The 16,188-nt window shown below is 41.9% G+C and overlaps 1 protein-coding gene across 1 annotated transcript in view; it reads right to left on the bottom strand.

Moving 5' to 3' along the window:
• FAT3 (FAT atypical cadherin 3) overlaps window positions 1-16,188 on the bottom strand; it is a 518,717-nt gene that overhangs the window by 156,292 nt on the left and 346,237 nt on the right. Inside the window, 3 exon segments of the mRNA XM_075061745.1 lie at window positions 1,586-1,654; window positions 2,060-2,270; window positions 7,858-8,172. Coding sequence (XP_074917846.1) covers window positions 1,586-1,654; window positions 2,060-2,270; window positions 7,858-8,172 — 595 coding nt within the window.

Genomic DNA, 16,188 nt, shown 5'->3' on the forward strand with positions numbered 1-16,188 from the left:
AGGGAGGGGGAATAAACTAAAACCTATTTTAAAAAGTAAATAAGCTATTCTAGCTGTAAGTACTAAGTTGAATTGCAAACTACGGGCTTTAATTACTACGAATACTCTTCATCAGCCACCTCTTTGGGAGGTAAACATGTTGAGCATCATTATGAGGAGGTGCTGGAACAGCAATAATTACAATGATGCGTAAGAATGTAGCTGGAAAGCAGCAGCCTTCTCTCAGAGTTAAAGTTGAGAGCATTATAATGAGAGTGGTGGGATTCTCTGCGCAAAAGACAAAACGGGATGAAGGGCAGAGAAGTCCAACAAGAAGTTCTAGTTCAAAAAGTGACAATAAAATCAATGGGGAGGGGGCTCCCTCGGGAGGATAGTTAGGGTCAGCAAGAGGAAGGGAATGTAAACATGATGCTAATATAAACTACTCATGCTGTGCTAAAACTACCGAAGAATGCAAGGGAAGACAATAAGAGATGTGTTTTGCTCTTCTCAAAGGGCTAATGCAGGGGTCGGCAACCTTTGGCATGCAGCTCATCGGGGTTAGCACCCTAGTAGGCTGGGCCGGTTTGTTTACCTGCCGCATCGGCAGGTTCTGCCTATGGGGGCTGCAGGAAGCAGTGCGGGCTGAGGAGTGTGCTGACCGTGGCTTCCCGCCGCCCCTATTGGCCTGGAGCGGCAAACCGCAGCCAGTGGGAGCCGCTTGGCCGAACCTGCAGACGCAGCAGGTAAACAAACTGTCCTGGCCCGCCAGGGTGCTTACCCTGGCAAGCCACGTGCCAGAGGTTGCCAACCCCCGGGCTAACAGGAACCCAAGAGCACAACAGCATTGGGTTTAGTTTTAATGATATTTGGCATCTCAGAAACCCAGCTACAGATACAAGAAGAAACACAATAGTTTCCCTTCCTGATCTGCACAGATTGACAGTTAAGGACAGAAAGGTTACAGAGATGTTAAGTGAGTTGCCCAAAGCCACGCAAATAAATCAGCGGCAGAGCTGCGAACAGACCTCAGGAATGCAGACTCTTAGTTCCCTGTTCCAGCTGCTAAGCAATACTCCTTCTCCCTTCTTTTTCTGATATCCACAGACCTACTGCACTTGCCTTTGCATTTAAAATATTACTACTGTCATGCCTTCTCCTGCCTTTTAACAACCATGCTTGCTTTCCTTCCCTCGCCTTTATAAGCAAAGTTATGGAAGGCAAATTAGTCAATTTTGTGCTTGAAATCTCACATCTAAATGTATTTCTCTTTTTCAGCTTGCATTCAAGATGATCATTTTGGTGGCTTCATTTGCAACCCACATGCTGATGCTGCTAACGCCTATTTTTTTTCCATTTCATGTTTTAAACGGACAGCACTGAACTGTAAAACATATGATTTTTTTTTGTTAAAATTGTGAAAATCCGTGAATAAAGGGATAATAATTGGATACGATAAAAGTTGTCATAGAAAAGAGTGCATCAAATCCTTTTGTCACAGACACTTACGAAAGATGTAATCTAATTTGCTTCAAAGAACTTGTAAAAAAAAAAAAAGGCAGCTTGGATAGTTGTATTTTAGCAAATGTGTTTGCACTAAGGGTACCTTCTGTTGAACAGTTCTGCCCACAAGCTGTCTGTAGAATATAGAACATCTCTCGAGCATGCTTGCCACCTTGAAGCAGGGCAGTCGGAAGCAGAAAAAAAAGAACAGAATGCAGAAAAAAGGTGAAGAGAGAAATGAGGGACAGCAAGTCTAAGTACCATAAATACATTTAGAAATGAGATTAGCAAAGTATGATAATAGAATTTAAATGACAGACATCAAGATTGCAGTAAATAACACACTATGAAAAAAAACAAAACAATCCAGCCATCCAGCGCTTTCTTTTCAGCTTAGCTAAGGAGTCATAACAAAAGCATGAGTATTATAATTATTATATTAAATTAGGCATTTTCATCTCAGCATCTCACATTTTTAATTTGGGTGATAATTCACTGTTAGTTTTCTTACTCTCAAAACCACACATCCTGAGGTGTTTTTCTTGATACCTATTCACAGCACTGAGTTCAAACTTACCGACTACATCAAACCACAAAGGTATGTTAGCGGGTTGCACAGAGACCACTCCCACAATTTCTGTCACTCTATCGCTTTCCATGACGGTGAAGTTGTAGAAGGGCTCACTGAAAGTCAGTGATACAGGTGAGGGTACGGGTTTCTTAATCCACTCAATATGGAGGCGCGCAGTTGAAGACTTCTGGGGTCGTCCGTTGTCCACTGCTTTTATCTGTTATGCCAAGAGAGAACACATACGGTGGCTTAAGATGCTGCTCTGTCAATGCATCTTGAGTATATTCCTGCCACCAAGGTAAAGTTGGGTTTACTGTGGACATTTTCAACAAAATCATTTTTGTCAAAATTTTTCATGTAAAAGTTTAATCTTTCAGTGAAAATCAAAATGGTTTGATTTGGAAATGCTGCTGGCCTCATGGGAGTTGTGTTCTGAGGACCTCATGCTCCCTTTCGGTCCAGGCTCCCTGATTGGACTACAACCCCCAGCATGCACTACAGTTATTCCTCCTGCTGAGGGAGGAGGTTGCATCACGAAAGCCCCTGGCCATGGTGAGTCATGAGGGACATGGCCCTGCCAGGGAGGACAATGGGGACATGAGGAAACTGAACTAAAGCCCTTCATGAGGAACTGTGACAGGATATCTGGCTCAAAATATTTCAGTTTTCAGCCTAAATATGTAAGTTTCCCATAGTTTCATGGGGTTAAGACCTGAAGGGACCTCCTGTGTATCAAATGTCGCTAAATTTCATCCAAAATCAAAAATTTCTGCAGACACTTTTCACTTGTTAAAATCTCATTTAGTTGAAAACTAAATTTTGCGCTAATTTTTTTTAAAACTAACTAACTAACTAATACCTGAGATAGAATTTATGTCTAAAGGGATTGTTACTGCTTATGGTCTTCTCTGCACTTCTGAGGCAGGGAGGGGAACTTGACAAAATAAAATTATGTCGGGGGTTTGAAGCAATCCTTGCTATGCGGACGGGACAGAAACCACTACAACTGGCTCTCTCAAATAACACCAGCAGTATTGTAGGGACTCGTGAACTAACAAAACAAATATTGAATATTTGTTTTTGAATAATTATTATTGAATAATATCAGCATGATAGATGATGATGACTTCAATATCCTATATAGGCTCTTTTCACCCATAGCTTAGCTCCATAGATTTTACATCTGCTGCAGTTTTTGTGAGATATCAGGCATTAATATTTTGTCATTGAAACAGGGAAAATAGCAAGATGGCATTTACATTAATGAGATGTAAAGGTCTGTATCTGCTCGCCAAGCCAGTACTAAAAAGATATGCAGTGGGGGAGGTTTAGGTTGGATATTAGGAAAAACTTTTTTACTAGGAGGGTGGTGATGCACTGGAATGGGTTACCTAGGGAGGTGGTGGAATCTCCTTTCTTAGAGGTTTTTAAGGTCAGGCTTGATAAAGCCCTGGCTGGGATGATTTAGTTGGAAATTGGTCCTGATTTGTGCAGGGGGTTGGACTAGATGACCTCCTGAGGTCCCCTCCAACCCTGATAGTCTATGATTCTATGCTACAAGTAACAGACAAGTAAGAATCTCAGCTTTTTAACAGTACATGTCAAATGTTTCTAGTCAAATAATTCATACTTTTAACCTGTCATTGGTGCCTGAGTCTACCAGTGCTTTATTGATACTGGTCCAGAATTGGACTAATGTAATTTTCATAAAGACTTTTCTAAAATGTAATAAGCTTTCACTCTCAGGAAGTTTGACCTGGGTTCTATTCCTAGCTTTGCCACTAAGCTACTGGGTGACCTTTGGGAAGTCACTTCACCACTCTATGCCTCATTTTCCCCATCTGTAAAATGGAGATAATAATATTTACCTCTGCACTTGCACTATTGACCTGCTGATGAGAAGCATTATATAAGAGGTAAGTATTATGATTAATAAACTTCTCCAAATTTCCCTTAATTTCACCCCATTACTCCTATTTCCAGTCTAAATAATTCCTATATCTTGTGTTTACACTGCTGTTGTTATTTTCATCATTATTTGTATTACTGGAGTCCTACTCAGAGATTCCAGCTGAGATAACAGACCTACTTTGGCGAACACAAATATGATCCATGACATGACATATATATGGACCAATGGCCTTTTTTGCTGTCACACTTGGGTTGCAAAACTATTAACTTTTCAGTATGCTATCATCCTTCAGTCTCTTACAGTATCATGTTTTGGATTATTTCAACCAGTTTTCCAAAATGATTACTTTCTTTCTTTGTTTCAGTTTCTCTAGATCTATTTATGTTGCTTCTCTGCCCTCAGTGTTCACAATTCTTCCTAACTTAGGGTTAATTCTTATTATTATTTATATTATACCGGGGTTGGCAACCTACGGCACGGGAGCCAATTTTTACTGGCATGCTGCTGCCAGCCGAGGTCTCGGCCTCTGGCCCCACCCAGCCCGCTGCCTGCCTCAGTGAATGGAATCCTAGGCCAACAGCAGGCTGAGCAGGGCCGACGGCCATGACCCCGACTGAGCAGGGCCGACGGCCATGACCCCGGCCGGAACTCCAGACTGTCAGCTGGCTGAGCTGCTCAGCCTGCTGCCAATCTGAGGTTCCATCCACCGGCCACGCTCAGCCAGCTGTCGGTGTAGGGTTCTGGCTGCCGGCCCCTTGCCAGCCGGGGTCTCGGCCCCACTCAGCCCGCTGCCGGCCTGAATGGATGGAACCCCGAGCTGGCAGCGGGCTGAGTGGGTCTGATGGATGAGACCCCCGCTGGCAGGGGCTGGCAGCCGGAACCCCAGACCAGCAGCGGGCTGAGTGGCTCAGTGCGCTACCAGTCTGGGGTTCCGTTTGTCGCCTGCGCTGCCGGTCTGGGGTCCCGTCCGCCGGCCCTGCTCATCCCGCTGCTGGCCTGGGTAAATGGAACCCCAGGCAGGCTGAGCGGGGCCAATGGTCAGGACCCCGACTGGCAGGAGCCAGCAGCCGGAACTCCAGATTGTCAGCTGGCTGAGCCGCTCAGCTTGCCGCCGGTCTGGGGTTTCAGCCGCCGGACCCGCTCAGCCTGCTGGTGGTCTGGGGTTCTGGCTGCCGGCCCCTTGCCAGCTGGGGTCTCAGTCCCATTCAGCCTGCTGCCAGCCTGGATGGCTCAGCCCACTGCCGGTCTGGGGGTCTGTCCGCCAGCCTCTGCCATCCGGGGTCCTTGCTCCCAGTCCTGCTGTCCCTGACACCAGCCCCACTCAGCCCACTGCCAGTCTGGGGCCCCTGTAAATGTAAAATTTATTACTGGCACGCAAAACCTTAAATTACTGAAGACTTGGCATGCCACTTCTCAAAGGTTGCCGACCCCTGTATTGTACTATCAATGTGCATGGTGCTTGATAAGCGTGATCCTTGCCTGGAATAGTTTACAATCTAGGGGCTTGTCTATACCAAGAGTTAGTGCCTGGCAAGCTGGGGCGTAAATCTACAGCACTGTAGCCTGCTATGTGCTAATTGGCTGCATGGAACCTGTGGCCATGCACTAGAAGTTCCACACTGCACTTTGACCTACCGCTGTTTCAGAATGCAGTAGGTCAAAGCATACTGCAGAACTTTTAGTGAGAGGCAGCAGGGTACACATGGTGACGTAGTGTGCAGCAGCCTATAGGGCTGTTGATTTAAAGCGCAGCTTACTGTACAGTAACTCTCCAGACAGACAAGCCCTATGTGTAGAAAAAGACATGGGATGACAAACATCTGGGTCAGAGAAGGGAGAATGGGGATTACAAATACAATTTCATGTGGGTGCTCTGGTCAGTTATGCCAACATCCTGAAAGTTTGGCTAGTTTTCCTTTATTTTAGTGTTTTTTCAAGTTATACACTATAGGAGATATTTATAAATATATATGTATAGCATCAATTAATGTGATTAACACACTTTTTAAAAGGTTGGCAGTATTTGCCTGAAATACCATATCCTGTTAGCCAGTGTTGATCCTGCTGGGAAATAGATAAAGGTAGTCTGGTGAACTGTAACAGGTGGTTTGTGGGAAACAGATTAAGGTGATCTGGTGAACTACAGCAGGTGGCTTGTTACTCTGCTTGGATTTAAGAAGGGTTGGCTCTTTAGAGAGAGAGGATCAAGGCTGTATCCTGAGCAGTCCTGGGGTAGGAATCCGAGTGGGAACTCGGCCTGGGGAGAAGACTTGAGCTGAACTTTACATTACAATATTTTATTAATAAACCCAATTCCCAAGAAGTGAGAGAGACCTGGCTCGCAGTGTGAGATCTGAAAGGCACCTTTTCATTGTGCTGTTTACGCTGACACCTAGATCCCTGATGAAGATGTGAAATAAGACAGGATGAAACATCGATCTATGTGGCACACTACTAGACACCTGCGCCCACTCAATACTTTGCTGTCATTATCCTTTGTTTAAGTGCCTACCATCAATCGTTTTCAATCACACAAGAGTGTTTCAATACATATGGATTTCTGGAGTTCATATGCCCCTAAATTTGATTCTATCAAAAAAATACCACACATCTCTTGTCTCTCTCAGGCCTGCTCTGCACAGTTTTTGGGCCCCATAACTATTTTGGTTAAGGCAGTGATTTTTTTTACTGAAATAGTTATTGCAGTGCAGCACCTAGTGTGGGTGAAGTTACACCAGTGTAAAAGTGCTTTATGTCAGTACAGCTTATTCCCCTTCACTTACAAGCAAAAACCCGGGGCTAATAAGAGGGTAGGGCCAGGAGGGCCATTTGACCTGGGCCTCAAGCTCAAAGGGAGACTCAAATTTAGACACCTGATACAGATTTTTCCTCAATAATTAGTGCATTTGCACAGAGAAGGGCTAGAAAAGCATTTGTTAAATAAAAAAGAATTTAAATTATGTCTCACTCTTTTTTTGGCGCCATATTTTGTTTTCATGTATCGTCATTTTTTTATTTTTATTATGGCTAGGGGGTCTCAAAGCTGGAAGTGGCCCGGGCCTCTCTGGATCTCTGAGATGGCCTCTATAAGCCATACTAGTATAATTACCATATATACTCGTTCATCAGCCCATTCATTTATAAGCAGATCTCCCAAGATGGTTAGGTAAAAAGAGCAAAAACTATATGACCCTTTCATAAGCTAACCCTATGTTTCAGGGTTTGGCAAACTTTGGCTCCTGGCCCATTAGGGTAAGCCTCTAGTGGACCTGGACGTTTTGTTTACCTGGAGCATTAACAGGCATGGAGTCCCAGTGGCCACAGTTTGCTGTGGGGCTCCAGGCCTACAGACGCTCCAGATAAACAAAACAACAATGTATTAGATATTCAATTCAATGATTCCATAGAGTTTAAAATCATCAAATTTTGGTCTAGACCCGTTTATAAGCCAACCCCCGCTCTTTGATGCATCACTTTTTTACCAAAAATAATCGGCTTATGAAAGCCAGTATAACTGCCTCCACACTAAGGGGGCTGTATTGTTTTAACTGAAGTGGTATAGTTAAGTGGTACAACTATTGTATGTGTAGACAAGCCCTTGGTCTACGTTTTTTCCCGTGCATTGGAAAGACAAACTGATGCTTTGAAGATCTACCTTTTGAACAATCTGAGAAGAACTCATTATGTGCTATAGTATGAAAACATTCAGAGTAAAAAGAGCTTATTTCTTTATCTATAGTTTCGTATAACAACTGGATTTCTTAATAGGTTAAGGTTTTACATATAACTCCTAAATTAGGGAAAACTATGTGACATTATTTATACTAACTTTAAAAAACATATTATTGAAACATCAAATGCTGTGTGCTTCTTCTGGTTAATGAAGCCTTACTGTTAAGATGTCATAATTCCCTGCTGAGAATTGCTTTCTGGAAGAAACCATCCCGGTTTTAGGGTCAATAAAAAATTTCCCATCATCATTTCCATCCACGATGCTGTAGGAAATTTCTGCATTCGGTCCTTCATCTTTGTCAAATGCAAAAGCTCTGTAGATTGGCTCCCCTCTTTTCTTGCGGTCCCTCTCAGGCAACTTGATCTGATAGACTTTCTCTGGAAACTGAGGCTTGTTATCATTTTCATCCAGAACTTGAACCACCACCCAAACAGTAGATTGCTTGGGAGAGATGCCTCCATCTGTGACCGTCACCTGGATAAAAATATATTTATATATATATAAGAATAATTATGGAATCTAAATCTTATGAAACTTTGTAAATAGGTACAAAGACCCACATGGAAAAATAACTCATTGGCAGTCAGCAAGGTCTTCCCTTTAAGGAGTAATGTTTATAACAAGAAATCCAGCAAATTCATATAGGCAAAAAGAGAGAACACAGAAAAATCTCCAGCTGGGGTTCAACTAAGAACCTAGAACCTCAGGTGTAGAAATCTATTACTTTTTCCAAAACATATTCTCCTGCCTCTCTCTCTCAAACAGCCCCTGAGCAGGGATGCCAAAAGAGATGGAAACGGAATTGGAAATAACCACTGCTCACCAGGGGATCACGTGGGGTCTTTGCACCACTGCAATTTTTATTTATTTTTTTAGAAGTTTCCTGATTCATACACGGAAGAGATGTGATTTCTTTATAGCATTGATGACAAATTTAGCACATTTCTTCTTAAATTCTGAAAAGATCTCTGTCATTTTTTCATTCATTACCCAGAATCTGACAGCTCATTAATCCCATGATTTGTATGGCTGCAGTGGAAACAGAGATACATATATCAACAGAACAAAAGCAGAGACATTCTTGGTAAAAATTCCTGGTGCATTGTGTAAACTATATAGCGAGCTGACAGTAATAAATAAGCACTGCAATATGAGGGAAAAAAAGAGTTAATTAGGAAGTTGGCAGGGACTTAAAACAGAATTACTAATAATTTTAATTATGAAATATTGTGAAAATGAAATGATCCAAGATCAGCAAAAAGTCGAGAGACTCAGTAATACTCTTTTTTTTTTTAAAAAAAGAATCAATCAATATACATTTCAAGCTTTCCTCCATCTTTCAAGTACAATTTTAACAAGTTAAGTAATAAGGCAGAAAGAGACTTCTTGCATGAAAGAAGCTTGGATTTGTTTTCAGTTAAATTTGCTAACATGCCAATTCCCACAATAGCAATTTTTGATGGTGGTCAGCCAAGATATTACATACTTTCTAGTCTGGCTGTGCCGACCATTGACAGCGATGGCTCTGCTGGTTAACTGCTCAATGGGTTATTTTTGTCTAAATGTCTCCTTTTTTCTCTTTACAAAACATAAAGTCCCATCTCCCAGTCCTCAAAGAAAGTAAAATTGTTCTGGAAATCTTATCCTTTGACATTGTTCACTCCCTGCAACTAGAAACCTAGATTTAGAGTAAACACTGAAGTAGTCTTGGGATCAGCAGCAAAAGCACAGCATTTTTTAGGAAGGAGGCAAGCTGTTCCACCCTCCCCATGTTTTTAACCACACTTTTTAAAACTGAAACCATGGAAAGTGCTGGACTGACAGCTGTGGAGACTCAAACCCTCTCTTTACAGACAACAACTGTTGTGGGCAATCTTTCATTGCTGATGGGTGCTGCCATATCATCCAATCACTCATCTGAGGAGAGGGACCTGCTCTAGCAGTGTGTCAGCAGTGGGTATCTCTCTTCAGAGACCGTCAACCTGGGTGCCAATTAATACCGGTTGGGATTGCAGTTTCGTGATGTTCACACTTGTCCGCTGAGAACTGGACTGAGACCATCATTGTATTTCTCACAAGCCACTAAATCACCATCTGTCAGTCACTACTGGAGCAACCAGCAATCTAGAGGTGAAAGTAGGGTGACCAGACAGCAAGTGTAAAAACCGAGATGGGGGTTAGGGGTAATAGAAGCCTATATAAGAAAAAGATCCAAAAATCGGGACTGTCCCGATTCACCCTAGGTGAAAGACTCATTGCGAATGAGCTCAGCCAAACAGTTTCTTGTCACTGCACTTTAAAAAATATTATTTATCATTTTTAAAAGGCTGCATGAGTGGTAGTGGATCTGCCTGTTCCATACTGTGAAGTTAACACCTCTGGAAGTAGCAGTTGCTTCACTCAATAAACCCATGAATGCCAGATCATTTGTAAACAGAAAGCAATACCCCCAATTTATCACTAGTCTGCCATCATTAAGATGATCCCACTGTACTTCTGCTCTCTTGCTGCAGAGCAAGACAGGCAGTCGGCATGAGCACAAGTTAAAGAAATCCTATTCTAAGACTTCTGCTGATTGACAGAAAATAATCCACAATACCGGCAGTACAGCGAGGATGTAGCATACCAAAACAAAATGAGCCATGCTAATTTCAACACCAATCAAAATACAACGCAATGCTTTTATTATTTCTATAATGTCCCTAATGCACAGAAAATGCCAGAATGAGAGGGAAAATACTGATGTTCGCATAATGAAATATGACACTATTACCAGGGAAAGATACATCTTCCAAACTTCCAGAGTAACATTGCGAACAATGGAGAATACAAATAAAAACATTATTGGTGGTGCTGGTAACACAGCCCTTTTAAGATCGCCTGATACTTCTATTATTAGATCCTGTTTTCACGGCTTATGACTTTGCCAAACTTTAATTGTTTGGGCTGAAGTTTTCCATGACGGGTGTCTTGCCTCAAGTTGGGGTGATTTTTTTTTCCAGCATTTTCTGAGAACAAGGCAAGGGAAAAATACGTTGTTTTGCCCACGTTAAAAAATTATGGGGACCTTTTCTGAGAGAAGCTCTTGTGCCCCAGGCTTTGGAGCAGGGATGTGACATTTGGCAGAGGGGTAGTCTTTGCGTAAGGGATGGGCCTTTTGCTGGCTCTGTGAAAATCTGCCCAAATTTCGCCAAGTTTATTAGTTTTTGAAAATCAAAACTTGCACATGCTCAATAGAGACTTAGATTTTAGCAGCTAAATACCTGGAAGGATCCATGCACACTGGGCATGTTCAAGGTTGGGGCTGAGCGTGACTTTCCCAGTAACAGCAGCAGGCTGTGGCGGGGATCAAGACACCTGAACTGAACGCAAATCTCTCCTCTGCTCTCAATGCCCCTGATGCCTGCACAACCTTATTTTGCCCCACTTGTGCATATGTATTACTATGCTGTCTTTAATTGCATGATCATATGCTATCTTCTCATGAGATCCCTGCCCCGTTCATCACACAGCCTTCTCTGAAGATGGATCAGGGTTGTGTAATGAAGAAGATCGTCTGTAGGACCCCTGACTCATTTGTTGCAGAAGTTGGAAAATCTTTAGTGAGTGTGACAGGGGACTGCAGAAGGAGGAGAAAAAACATGGTTAAAGCAGTTGAATGCTTCTCTGGAAAACGGGATTCTCTCTCTCCCTCTGCCACACAGTTCCCATGTGATGCTCGGCAGGTCACTTAATCCAAACTTTTTATAAATGGTAATTAATTGTGTGCTCCTCATTTTCTGGGTGACTGACTAGAGATCCTGGGGACTGATCTGCAGAAGCAATGAGCCACTGAAGTTAATAGGAGCTGTGCTTTGAACATGTAAAGTGTTACATCATCAGGCCCGATGCTCTTCACACCAGACATCCAAAATTAGTGAATACTTTTGACTTTAATTTCTCTGTGCCTCAGTTCCTCTCTGCAAAATGGGGATGATAATATCCCCTCATCTCACAGAGGTATTGTAAAAATAAATTCATTAATATTTGTGAAGAACTCAGGTTATATAATGATAAGCTGCTACAGAAAGACCACGAGGAAATTGTGAGTCTGTCTTTAGAACAGGCTTTGAGTACAGGGCCAGCTCTAGGCACCAGCAAACCAAGCATGTGCTTGGGGCAGCACAATTTCAGGGGTGGCATTTCTGGACACTTCTGAGGTTGTTTTTTTTCGGTTTGGCAGCTGTGCTCCCGGAGGTTTGTTGGTTTTTTTCGCTTGGGGCAGCAAAAAACCCAGAGCGGCCCTGTTTGAGTAGCATGCAGTAAACAAGGCATGGGGCCACACAATGAACAATAAAGAGAGAACAAAATACTGAATAGCTGCTCGTTATGGGAACATCATCCAGTCTGCACTGAATGAGGCAGGGGTTCTGAGGAAAAAATAATGAGAGATCACATAATCTAAGGCTATCATAATGCATATGCACCAGAGGGCGGAATGCTGGCATTTTCTAACTTTTCAGAGCTTGACTTTGCAACTTGCTAATGTTCTTTTAATGTACTTTTTTTGTGCACACAGATAGATCTAGATAAAGATGAAGATGCCCTTTTACCAGACAGCAGTGATTCTGGGGTCAATTTTATTTTGGAGTTGATACAGGATCCAAGTTTTTCTCTCATTCCCTTTTTGCTTTTTTTTAAAAAAAGAAGTGAATTTTCTAGTTTCTTAATTTACAAAACTAGCTTCTCCTATTAGGAAGGCATTGGTACAGGCTATAGAGTTAAAAGCATATTGTGATTGCTTCTCAAAGTTGAATTAAAATCCTTTGTTTTACTCTTTACTGACTGAATTCAGTCTCCAAACGTGGAACAAAAAACCTTTCAAAGTAAAACTGAATTTTCTATGGATTTTTTGCAGTAAAATATTCTGTAACTCTGTACAGACAACCTTTTAGAATACTCCCTTTCTGAATTCTGGAATTATTTTCCGGAGATTTTTTTTAAAGTCCATTTAATATAAGAGCCAGATGAACCACGGGGCTTCAAATTTTACTCATATGGAGCAAGCTGTAGGACTGGGATCCAACTCATTTCTAGAATACCTTGGACACTGTCTACATAATGGGACATACAATAAATAAAATTAAAAGTTATTTCTAAAATTTGTGAAACCAAATCTATTCTGCCAATGGCAGCTGACAGATGTGACAAATTACGAGGAACCGCCCCTAGCCCCACTAGTGAGTCAGTGGATGCTCATGAATCTAATTATTTATATAGCACCCGTGATCAAGAAGAAACCCCCCATTACCATTACACTCAATTTATGTTTTCAATATTTTCTTAATGATGACTGCTAAGAATTCCTAACACTCGTCATTAAGAAAATGTTGATAAAATAATTGAGTGTAATCGGAGTCTTCTACACCACCATGGGGCTATAAATTTTTGTAAACCCAATTTCTGGAACATCCACGGAATGACAAATATATTCAATGATTCAAATATATGTCAATAACAATTGAAGACAGTAATGATAACAACTAGTAGGGTTAATTAAATAACAGAAATTAATACATTAATAACATTCAAAGCAACCAAAATTATACATTTTTACTTTAATCCTGAAATTTGTCAAGTCTGCTCTAAAATTGTATACCACGGAGGAGAAAGCTTTACATTTAAGCTTCCTCTGGGTGACACAAGCTTTTCAAATTGCCAGGCTCCAGCTTCACATGAAAAGCTCTGAGTGCCAGACAGACGAAACTGAAGTGTTGGTTAAAGCTGTTGGTTAAAATCCAAACAGACGAAACTGAAGTGTTGGTTAAAGTGTTGGTTAAAATCCAAAACCCAACAACCAGAGATCGGATTGAAGTGCTATTCCACTCCCTGGATAGCCCTTTTCTCCACTCCATTGGCCTGTCTCCAGCCCTAGATTGTCAGATCTCACATTTAAAACAGATTAAAATAAAAGAGAAAAAACAAAATGACTTTCAAAATCACCTCCCCCCAACCCTGCAACTTTGCAAGTTTAAAGTTTCTCAGACATATTCCCACACACCACAAATTCTGAATAGCATGGAAACAAGAAGATATCTCAACAATCACCCAACACAACACCAGCTACCAAACACTAGCAAATTTACATCAGGACACTCCAACACACCAATATATGTTACACTGACCTCTCTAATGTACTCACGTTCAATTCAGCATTACTACAGTCCTCAGAGCAAACATCAAACAGTTAAAAAACACACTGCAAGGTAGTGGGGTGATCCCCTCACAAACCCACGAAAAATCTTCTGCAATTTTCTTGGAAAAATTGAAATCTCTTGAAGTTCACTGGAATTTTACCATGGCTTTAGGGATTATTAATCAAGGCTGTGCTGAGATATACTAGTTCATAGAAAATTTTAATTTATACATGCTTATCTGAAAATTCCCTTTCTTCGAGTAATGAGGTCCATAGCTTCATTACAATGGATACTTCAGCCAGCTTGCAGCTTTGGAGCAGAACCAGAACTGTCAGTCACTGGCAGCAGAAGAATGCCCTGCTTCCTGGAACAGCATAATTCAAATCTATTTTCCTAAATTACAGATTGTGTTCCTCAATATACACTGAAAGAAGAAATTCTTCTACTGCAGATTATGGAAAAATCCCAAATTATGACAACAAACTCAAAATCATGGATGTCAATTTCCACTGCTATTGTAGATGATCCATTTTGTCTCCAGGATGAGCCAGATCTGTCCACCTTATTACTAAACAAAAGGAAATTTTCAGGTAAGCATAGATACGTTTTCCTATTCTTCATTACGCTAAGGTCCGCCTACACATTACAATCAGATCTTCATAGTAATGCGCCTCCAGAGTGGGAAGCAGATTCATCCTTTAATTACGGACATCCAAAAAAAGGTAGATTTTATGTAAGTAGCTCCTCTGTCTTCCTGACAACAGAAAGAAAATGGCATCTGCTAACACTGGATGACCAATATACAGAATTTGGTGAACTAATGGCTATCTAGCAGACCTCAGTACAGGAGACATGCCTACTCTGACCTGAGAATGCTGGTGCCTCTAAGTACTGGACTTGCTGCTTAACTGAAGGAGGACTATTTCCTGAATTTGCTTAGGAAATGAATTCCATGGCCATTGTAAGAATGACTGATCTGAATTAAAATTACAATAATGGGTCTCATTAGAGAAAGCTCCCCAAAGCAAATAAAAAAACTCATCTGATTGGAAATCATAGCCAAAAGGAAGCTTATATTAGGATGGGTAGTACATAATGATACACCCTGCAGGGGTTCACTCTGCGGAGTGCTGTAAATAGTAGAGGCTCTGAGGTTGTGCTTTATGACCTTGTGCAGCTAGGATAAGGTTGGTACCATAAGGAAGTATAATATATTGGGATTTGTACAAAACTTTTTTTAAACATCCACAATACAGCACTTCCAGAGGAATTCAAGGCTCTTTCACTGGTTTAACTTGGTAGTTAAACTATGGATTAGTTGACTTCTCTTTTGGGGTCCAGGACATAAATAACAACTTAATTCAAGCGTTCATTTTAAACATGTCTGTTCCTGGATAGAGGATTCATCCTGCAACAGCAGACCTCCTCTGTGAGACAGACATCCAAAGATCCAGTGTTAGGTTAATCAAGCCAGAAAGCCATAGCCTCTTCAGCCAGAAAGGGATAAACAGTCACTCTACCTCTCCTGGTTCCTATTTTTGGGAGTAGTGGAAAAGGTGGGAACATGTAAAGCTTTGTAAGATGTCCCCACATCCTGGATCGTGACACAGAAACAGACTACAGGGCACTTCATTTTCTGTTTCGAGGTGCAAAGAAGTTGACCACCAGCCCCGCTGCCAATCTGACTTCTGCCATGAAGGACATGGTGTTCATCTCCCCTTTTGTGGGCAATGCACACAGAGATAGGAAACTTTGCTCCGCCCAGGAGAGGAGAATTTCTCTCTGGGGTAGGTCTGCTTATGTTCTTCCCAGTTATTATGAAAACACTATCAGACTGTGATGGGGTGCTCACCCCCATACTAGCATGTAAAAGGTTAATGTGGCTCAGAAAGAGCTAAACAATCTGATAGGCCACAGATGTGGGAAAGTTAGGCTTGATAGGAAAGATCTGATTGAGAATGGATCCCAGCTGAACAGGAGCTGACAGGGCTGGTATAAAGTTAGAACGTTTGCAGCAGGAAGGGGGCTGTAATGTGGAAGCCAGCAGTTACTCTCTGGGCTGCAGAAGGAAAGGAGGAAACCCAGGGAGAAAGTAGAAGCCCTGGGATCCTATCCCTGAACAGAAGGTTTACCCAGAAGGGTGGTGGAGTGGAAGCCTGAGAGAGGTGGAAAGGAAAAAGCCCAGGGAAACAGGAGCAAGTTTTGGGACCATGCAGACCTTGGCCTCTGATTCAAGAGCCTGAGCTGGAACCCGGAGTAGAGGGCAGGCCTGGGTTCCCCCACCGGTCACTAGAGACGCCACTCTGACATGAAT

Source organism: Chelonoidis abingdonii, chromosome 1 (genome assembly GCF_003597395.2).
Source record: "Chelonoidis abingdonii isolate Lonesome George chromosome 1, CheloAbing_2.0, whole genome shotgun sequence".
Classification (NCBI taxonomy): domain Eukaryota; kingdom Metazoa; phylum Chordata; order Testudines; family Testudinidae; genus Chelonoidis; species Chelonoidis abingdonii.